Source organism: Grampus griseus (assembly GCF_964374135.1).
Source record: "Grampus griseus genome assembly, chromosome: 12".
Taxonomy (NCBI): Eukaryota; Metazoa; Chordata; class Mammalia; order Artiodactyla; family Delphinidae; genus Grampus; species Grampus griseus.
This window is the reverse complement of record NC_139006.1, coordinates 45,226-54,928: the sequence shown is the minus strand read 5'-3', so window position 1 is coordinate 54,928 and position 9,703 is coordinate 45,226. Positions and strand designations below refer to the sequence as shown.

The 9,703-nt window shown below is 48.1% G+C and overlaps 1 protein-coding gene across 1 annotated transcript in view; it reads left to right on the top strand.

Annotated features, from left to right (window-relative positions):
• The first annotated feature begins 5,061 nt into the window (after positions 1-5,061).
• ZNF268 (zinc finger protein 268) overlaps positions 5,062-9,703 on the top strand; it is a 37,431-nt gene continuing 32,789 nt past the window's right edge. Inside the window, exon 1 of the mRNA XM_082667495.1 lies at positions 5,062-5,138. Coding sequence (XP_082523621.1) covers positions 5,106-5,138 — 33 coding nt within the window. The 5' untranslated portion in view covers positions 5,062-5,105. The remainder of the gene's footprint in view (positions 5,139-9,703) is intronic.

Below are 9,703 nucleotides of genomic sequence, written 5' to 3'. Positions count from 1 at the left end.
TGGAAATGCAAATGACCTAGAATAACCAAAGAAATTTTTTTAAAAGGATAAGGTTGTAGGGCTTACAATACCTAATTTCAAAGTTTACTATAGAACTATACTAATAAAATGATGGCATGAGGGTGGATATAGATCAATAAAACAGGACAGATAGTTCAGAAATTGACCTACACATATATTGTCAATTAAATTTTGACATGAGAGCCAAAATAACTCAATGTGGAAAAGACATTCTTTTAAATGAGGGGTGGTGTGACAACTGGATATTTGTATGGAAAAAACCCTCCCCTTATCTCACATCACATCCAGAAATAACTCAAAATGCATTGCAAACCTAAATGCAAAAGCTAGAAATTTTCAATATCTGGAAGAAAACATAGGAGAAAATGTTTATGTGTATAAGAAAAGATAGAACAAAATGCATGAATCATAAAAGAAAAATGATAAATTGGACTTAATAAAAATTTTAAAACTTCTGCTCTTCTGAAAAGAACATGAAAAGGCAATCCATAGGCTGGTATATTAACAATATGTATATCTGACAAGGGCTTGTATCCAGAATACAAAGGATGCTCATAACTAACTCATAAATTATACAGTAAGAAGGTGAACAAAAAAATGTGCAAAATGATTTGCCAGATGCTTCACAAAAGAATGTGTATAGATGGCCAGTAAACCCTTGTAAAAATGCTCGACAGCATCAGTCATTAGGGAAATGCAAGTCAAAACCAGGAGGATATAGAACTTCATATCTAGTAGCATGACTAAGATAAAAAAGATAAGGCTAGTTATTGAAGATTGGAACCCTCACACGTTGCTGGTGGGATTATAGAATAGTACAGCCACTTTGGAGGACAGTTTGGCATGTCTTCAAAAGGCTAAACATACAGTTACCACGTGACCCATCAATTCCATTCCTAGGTAAATAACCAAGAGAAGTGAAAATATGTTCATGCAAAAATGTGTGCCTGAATGTTAAGCATTGTGATCGCCTAAAACCAGAACAAACACAAATACAGTAAACTCAACAGATGTCATGTATAATAATTCACAGCATGTGAGTAGATAAAACACATTGTAGTCTAGCCCTGCAAGGCTAAATGGTTAAATCTTAAAAGCATTCTAAGAATTCAGACACAAAGGAGTACATACTATATGACTCCCATGTATAAAGTTCTAGAAAGCGTAATAGATAAAGGAGAGAGGTCGGGGGTCACCTGTGGCCCGGGTGGGAGAGCAATTGACTGCAAACAGGACCATAAGGGGACCACTGGGGGTGACCTGTGTCTTGGTTGTGGTAGTGGTTCCATGACTGTCTTCATTTGTTAAACTCATTGAACTGGACACTTTAGCTGGATCCAGGTTGTTGTGTGTAACTTTTAACCTCAATAAAGTTGTTTTTAAAAAATCGGAAAACCAAGGATTTCTGCGAAACAAGAAAATCTGCATCTCGAAGCGAACGCTAATAACGAATGTATGGTGGTTTTTATTTTTGTAACGCATCTTCATCATAGACAGCTTGATATGAGATAGCCAATCTGCGAAGCCCCTTAATGCATTAGGTTTTTCTCTGTCTATAGCCCTATGAGGAGCATAATATTATTCCCCTACAGTTAAGGGCACTAGAGTTTGGAAATTTTAAGTAATTTGCCCCAAATCATGTAGCTAGTAAACGGTAGAGCTTCATTTGAAAAACAGCCAGCAGGGACTTCCCTGGCGGCTCAGTGGCTAAGAATCCACCTGCCAATGCAGGGAACACAGGTTCGAGCCCTGGTCCAGGAAGATCCCACATGCCATGGAGCAACTAAGCCCGTGCGCCACAACTACTGAGCCTGCGCTCTAGAGCCCACGAGCCACAACTACTGAGCCTGTGCTCTAGAGCCCGCATGCCACAACTACTGAGCCCGTGTGCCACAACTACTGAAGCCCACGTGCCTAGAGCCCGTGCTCTGCAACAAGAGAAGCCACTGCAATGAGAAGCCCGCGCACTGCAACAAAGAGTAGACCCTGCTCACCACAGCTAGTGAAAGCCCGCGTGCAGCAACAACGGCCCAATGCAGCCAAACAACAAAAAAAGAAAGAAAAACAACCGGCAGATCTTAAAATAGAAAGATTATCCTGGATTGTTGTGTGGGCCTAATGTCATCACACAAGTCCTTAAAGGTGGAAGAGGGAGACAGAAAAGGAGACCAGAGCGACGCAGCGCGAGGAGGACTCAGCCCTCTGTTGCTGGTTCTGAAGGTGGAAGACGGGGGCCTGAGCCAAGAAATGCTCTTGGCCTCTAAAGTCTGGAAAAGGCAAGGAGAGGGTTTTCCCCAGCAGCCTCCAGAAGGGCATGAAGCCCTGCCAACGCTTTGCTTTAGCCCGGGAAGACCTGTGTCGGACCTTCGACGTTCAGAACTGTAAGATAATAAATGTGTGTGGTTTTAAGCCACCAAGTTTGTTTTGTTACAGCAGCACAGAAAACTAACACAACATGAGAACTTAGCAGATAACAGGGATTGGTTAACAAATCAGTGGGCAAAGGATGCTAACTCTACATTTCAACCTAAAACCTGTAGAGCCTTCCTTTCCACGTTTAATATTTAATCTATTTTTTAAAAATAAATTTATTTATTTTTATTTTTGGCTGCGTTGGGTCTTTGTTGGTGTATGCGGGCTTTCTCTAGCTGCGGGGAGCTGGGGCTATTCTCTGTTGTGGTGTGCGGACTTCTCATTGCGGTGGCTTCTCTTGTTGTGGAGCATGGGCTCTAGGTGCTCAGGCTTCAGTAGTTGTGGCACACGGGCTCAGTAGTTGTGGCTCACGGGCTTAGTTGCTCCATCGTGTGTGGGATCTTCCTAGACCAGGGCTCGAACCCATGTCCCCTGCATTGGCAGGAGGATTCTTAACCACTGCACCACCAGGGAAGTCCCATATTTAATCTATTTAGAATTTATTTTAAATATATTGTGAGACAGCAGTTTTTTTTCTATTCTTGTATAGCTATCTCATTGTTCCTGCACAATTTTTATTTATTTATTTATTTATTTTTGGCTTGCACAATTTATTGAAAAGTTTGTCTCTTCCACAATATTTTCCTCCAATATTTTATTATGAAAATTTTCAAACATACAGAAAAGTTGAAAGAGGTTTGCAGCGAGTACTGATATTCCAAACTCAAGATGTTGCCTACTGTGTTGAACTTGCTCTGATGGTGCAAAAGCCACAGGGGTACCACTATGGGCACTCCCCATGCATCCAGGAAGTGGCATCAAAGACATTTATTAGTCGTCATTATGTTCTTCATCATCACATTCACAGTTAAAAAAAGAAGAGAAAAAGACCAATTTTGCTTCTGGATGTCCTTGATGGAGCAGTGAAAACTAACTTTATTAAATCTTAACTCTTGAGTCCATATCTTTTTAGTATCTATGCAACAAATATTCTGTGCTGCATCCTGAAGTTTCGTATCTGTCTCCAGAAAATGCACTTCTGTGATTATGTGAGTTGGGAGCTGAACTTTGCGTGAAAGCAGGACTGAAATATGAGGCAGACGTGGGTGAGGCAGACACATTCTCAACTGCCAACCAAGTAAGCTGTCACACAAGGGGAACAAGTGCCAGCCAGCATTGTCTGCCAATACAAAGCTAGAGTTTTCAAGTGCAAACAGAATTCTGGAATCTTGTATCTGCCACTGTGAACTTCACAGATTCCCAGTACTTAAGATCAATAATGATATTGATGAATACGAGCTTTCATGTTGTATAAGGAGAGGTGTCAGTGTTTGGAAGATCTGCATTAGTCAGTGAACAAATATTTTCCAAATGACCAATGCATGTTGTTACAAAATCATGCCTGATAAAACTATGCATTCAAAGTGCAAGACAGACCAATGGGTTTTAATATAATAGAGTAGAAAAAGCTCACATCTCTGGTTTCAGATCATACACTGAAACTGACCTATTCCTTGTTCAGCTTTTACTGCAAAGAATATGCAGTTATCTAAGTACATTAAAATACCCTGTCCTTTTCCAACTATTGATACATACCTATGTGAGGCCAGATTTTTTCATATATTGATACTTACACATAAGAAACACATGCAACAGAGTGAATGCAGAAGCACATATGAGACTGCAGCTGTTTTATATTAAGCCAGACATTTAAAGGATTCCCCCACCCCCATCCCCAAAGGAAGACAATGCCACTCCTAATTTTCCTGGAAAATAAATGTCACTTATACAACGGAACGAATCTTTGCGTTATTAAATTATAAATTAGGACTTTTACCATTTGGAAAAGCAGGAACCTTAGAACACTTTTAACTGAATTTATATGCCTCCAGCCTTTGCGCTATTGCTGTCAATTATTTTAATCCTCTGTATCACTGAAAGCCTGCGCGTCCTCCCCGCGCCCAGAGGTGGGGCGGGAAGGGCCTGCGCTTCGCGGCCGCAGCGCTCCCTCCCGGCGGCCCTCGGCTGGAGCCGCCCCGCGCAGGAGGAACGCCCGCAGAGGCTTCCGGGAGTTGTAGTTCGTCCTGCCCTCGGGTTGCCCTGACGCATTTCCTGTGCGTCCCTAGCGGCCGCCGTCGGCTCGGCACCAGCCGGGAGAGTCGTGGTGGGTGGTTTGCGTCCCCTGCCCGTAGTGGGGACCTGAGCTGGAGCGTGCCGACCTCGTCTGCCCGAGGGCCGTCGCCGAAGCACCCAGAGCGGGCGCCGCACAGTCGAGAGCGAGGATTGAGCGGCTCTGGCTGCAGATCCGGGAGGTCGGCTGCGGAGCCGGTCTCCCCCGCATCTCCCGCTGCCGATTCAGGGCTTGGGGGAGCCGCGCGCGCCGAGTCCCTCCCGTGTCAGGGCGGCGGGACCGTGCAGACTAGTCTGGCCTCCCCCGCGCCTGCCCTGAGCCGATCGCGTGTGTGTAGGTGGGGGCGGAGCTGGGGAGCCCCGCCGCTGCGTGAGGGAAGGAGGCCCGGCCGTGGGAAGGGAGGGGCGGGTCCTCCGGGGGTGGCAGGAGGGTCCCGCGTGGGCGTGGGAGTGGCGGGGAGACTGGTTCCCTCACGGTTCTCTTCTCGCGCAGCCGTCGGGTCGTGCCACCCCCCTCAGGGCGCACAAAACTGGCCGTGAGGATGGCCACCAGGGTCCGGACGGCTGCCGTCTGGGTGAGTCGGGGGGTTTTCTCTCGTTTATGAAAAGCGCCCTGAACACCGACGTGTGCTCATCCATCTTTTCCAGGGTTGGAGCTTGCGTGGGGCTTCCAAGCCACTGCGCCTCCTTTAAGATGACGTTGAGCCGTCCGGAAGTGCTTCTAGTCGTCAGACTGTTACTTTACTCCTTCTTTCAGTCTCTTTTCTGCCAATTCTGTACCTTGAGCCTTGAGTTAAACGAGGGGTCATGATGCATTTTCCAATTTCTTCGACACATTTTCTTAGTTTTTTCTTTCCGTGTCTTAAGATTTTGGGGCCTCATTTGGGAAGTTATGCATTTGTCCCTTCGGTTATTCAACAGTTTTGTTTATTGTCTTTTGTTGAGCACCCTGGGGCAGGTGCTAAAGGTGCGAAGGTAGGTCGTTCCTGCTTTGGAAGAGCCATGGTCTGGTGGGAATTGTGGGCAAGAAAATGTATGAGCACAATGGCACGTTAGGGGTCCTCCGAGAGTCGGCCGTGGAAGTGTATGGAGACACACAGCACAGGGCCAGTTTTGGAAGTAACGACACCCCAAGAAATGCTTTAGGGATTAATAAGGGAGTCTTAAACTGAGATTTGAAAGGTGAATGAGGTGAACAAGGGACTGAAGGTCAGCCTAGGAAAAGGAAGCAATGTGCAAATTTGAGAGGCTTAAAGTGATGTAGTATGTTGGTGACCTTGGAACACTTTACAGTTGCTGAAATGTAGAGTTTATGGTTTTGTAGGTGACGGTGGTGGTGGAGTGTGTATTAAAAAATGAGGCCAGAGCCATAGGCAGAGATTGGATCGTAGAGGGCTTTGAGGATCACATGAAAAACTTGGATTTGGGGACTTCCCTGGTTGTCCAGTGGTTAGGACTCGGTGCTTTCACTGCCATGGCCCCGGGTTCAATCCCTGGTCGGGGAACTTAAATCCCGCAAGCTGCACGGCACGGCCAAAAAAAAAAAAAACACTTGGATTTTATCCTCTAGGGAGAATAAAGGGTCAGAAGCAATTGGACTTGGTAACTAGTTGGGTGCTGGTGGTGAGCAAGCCAGCAGAGCCAGGCATAAGTGCTGGAGGTCTGCCCTGTGGGCCTGGGTTGGGAGTGGTACCATTACCTGAGTTAGGGAAGACCGTCAGAGTTGTTACGGAGGGCTGGGTGGACATTTCCTTTAGATACGGTGGGACCCTGCGGGTGCTGGTGGGCACATGGGTAGGCATCTGTCTCGAGAGAATGGTCTGGACAGGTATCACTGAGTGGGTATAGCCAGATTAGCTCAAGGAGCACATGTGCCCTGGGAAGAGCACCGAGGGCAGTGCTCGGGGGTGGGCAAGGGAAGGTGGCGGAGGAGGGGCTGGAGGTTGGGCAGCCCCATAGGAATGAGAGAAATGGAGAGACTTGTGTGTCAGAGTCAAAGAAAAAGAAACCTCAAAAATGGTTGCCATGTGAGATGCCCCAGGGAGGTCAAGTACTGTTGCGTCACAGAAGTCCAAATCGGACTTGGTGGTGATGGTAGTGGTGGGTTTTGCTGTGATGTTTCCAGAGCAGAGTGTGAGTAGGTGTTTGCTGGGCAGGAGAGGAAGGAGTGGGGTAGAGGGAGCAGCGGTCCGTCGCAGATATGGGAGTGAGGCAGGAAGCCAGCCATGTGGGCTGAGTCAGTGTGCCCTGTGGTTGCGGGAAGAGAGTGGTAGCCTGAGGAGAATCCAGGAAGATTCCTTGGTACAAAATCAGTCTAAAAGTCGGTGCGTTTCCTGTTTATAAATTGTATCTGTTTAGAAGTTATAATGAGGGAAATTAGCCTATTTACAAATGGCAGTAAAGCAGGTGAAAGTACTAAAAACCTGAGCAATGCAGAGGACTTGTATAAGGAAAACTTTACACCTTCAGTAATACTAGTTAACATTTCTACAGTGTCTCCTCTTCCTAGCCATGGGTCTCAGCACTTTACAGATACAAACTGATCCTCACAGCAGCCTCATAGGAAGGTAGGACTCTTAGCCCCATTTAAAGACAAGGAAAGGTGACAAAGAGAGGCAGGCTGTCTGCCAGGATCATTCAGCAGAAGACAGAATTCAAACCCAGAATGGCTGCGTTGGGTCTTTGTTGCTGCACATGGGCTTTCTCTAGTTGTGGTGAGGGGGGGCTACTCTTCGTGGCGGTGCACGGGCTCTAGGCGTGCGGGCTTCAATAGTTGTGGTACGTGGGCTCAGTAGTTGTGCCTCATGGGCTCTAGAGCTCTGGCTCAGTACTTGTGGCACACGGGCTCAGTAGTTGTGGCTTGAGGGCTCTAGAGCGCAGGCTCAGTAGTTGTGGCACACGGGCTTAGTTGCTCCTCGGCACGTGGGATCTTCCTGGCCCAGGGCTGGAACCCGTGTCCCCTGCATTGGCAGGCAGATTCTTAACCACTGCGCCACCAGGGAAGCCCTCCCTGCTCTGAGTTCTTAACAGGGCAACATGTACCGTCTCGGGCGAAAGAGTGAACTGATAGATACAAATCCCAGGCTTGGTCTTTGAAGTGTTCATCATGTTTCCAGTCTCCAGGTATTTATTGAGCACCCACTCTGTGCCAGGCCCCCTTCCAGGTCCAGGCATGTGGTGGTGAACGAGATTGACAGGATCCATGCTTTGGGGAGTTTGCACTCTGGTGGAGGAAGGCAGATGCCATGTAAATGATGGAGAAACTACTTACAGGTGAACAGGAAACGTCGTTGTCGTGTTGTACATGGAATTAACATTGGTTGATGTGAAAGATTGGGTGTTTGGGGAAGGTCCCATGGAGGAGGTGACGTTTGCAGGTGTGAGTTACCAGAGTAGCCAGACTTGGGAAGAGCAGGTGCATGAACATGCAGGGTGGGAACAGCCATCGCCAAGGACCCGAGGTGGGGGAGGGTCCGTGCCTTTGTAGCAGGGAAGGAAGGCCTGTGTGGCCCGGGTTGGCGGGGAGGGGAGGGGAGCAGACAGACACGGAGGGGACCAGAGGCCCGATCAGGCTGGGAAGTGTTGTGTTAGGAAAGGGGGTTGGGCTTTCCAGAGCCCCTCTGGCTGCTCAGTGGAGAATGGTCGACTGCAGGGGTGCAGACGAGAGGCGGAGGAGGTGTTGCCTGGAGCAGTGGAAACGGAGATGTTTGAAACATGAGTCCTCTTTTCTGACAACCAGCTTATGCTTTTCACCTAGTCCGTTGTCACTTTTTAGAGTGGTTTATCTTGTGTAAGTAGTCGTGTATTTCTTACCATTCCAGCCCAGTGTGAATGCTCAGCGCTCACTGTGCGTGGGGTTCTGTGCTGCATCTGGTGCAGGCATTCATCAGTACCTCTTCTTGGGACCAGGTTACACTGCTGGTTTGTGTAGAGCCAGGATTTGAACCTGCGTGGGATGGCCCTACACCCATTTCCCTGGCCAGTGTACTCTACTGCCTCAGGGTATAGCCTGAGAATTTCTCAAGAGACAGAGATTCTAGCCTCCTGGGCCCTAGGAGTAGTTATTGTTTACCCACAATGGGTCACTGATCAGCTGCTCCTTGGACTCAAGAGTAGTTAAGTCCCTTGCCGTGCCCTGGTCGCAGTGGGGGTGTGTGTGTGTGTGTGTGTGTGTGTGTGTGTGGCCCAGTCCCTGGGGAATGAGAGATGTGGATGACCCCACTCAGGGATGCGCTGAAAGCGGAAAGGATATCATATGCAAGACATTTTAAAACTGTGCAACATAGGGGTCCCTTTCCTGTGGCCGGTGACATCCTCGACCCATATTCTGGGTGTCCCCTCCTGGGTATCCAGGGTGATACCTAGTAATTAGAAGGCTGTAGACGAGTGTGAATTCAGAGCAGAGGGAGGTGGTCCTCGGCGGTGACGTACGTTGCACTGAGGCCTGTGAGCCCCTAAGTCTCTGTTTCTTTCCTCGGAGGATGCTGGGCACTTACTGGCAGGTTTTCTTGTTTCATTTTGGCTACTTTCTGCTGTTGACACTTCCCTCCCTTAAATGTGTCATTACAAATTCACTTCAGGGAGTCTCCATTCCTAGGGGCTTGGAAAGATTTTCTGTGTCCTCCTCTCCTGTAGGAGTTGACTTATTTTATTTATTTATTTATTTATAATTTATTTATTTATGGCTGTGTTGGGTCTTCGTTTCTGTGCGTGGGCTTTCCCTAGTTGTGGCAAGCGGGGGCCACTCTTCATCGCGGTGCGCGGGCCTCTCACTGTCGCGGCCTCTCTTGTTGCAGAGCACAGACGCGCAGGCTCAGTAGTTGTGGCTCACGGGCCCAGTTGCTCCGCAGCATGTGGGATCTTCCCAGACCAGGGCTCGAACCCGTGTCCCCTGCATTGGCAGGCAGATTCTCAACCACTGCGCCACCAGGGAAGCCCTAGTTGACTTATTTTAAACCAGGGAACCTTGTTTCCCTTTTTCTCCAGCGTTGGGCAGGGCCTCTGCTCCCATGGACCACTGCCAAACACCGTCACCACGGTCACCACCACGACATGCTAATAGCATAGTTTGCAGTGCAGTGAGTTGGGGCTTCAAGACTGATGCAAGGGGGTGTGGGAGAGAGAAGGGAATTCTGCCTGA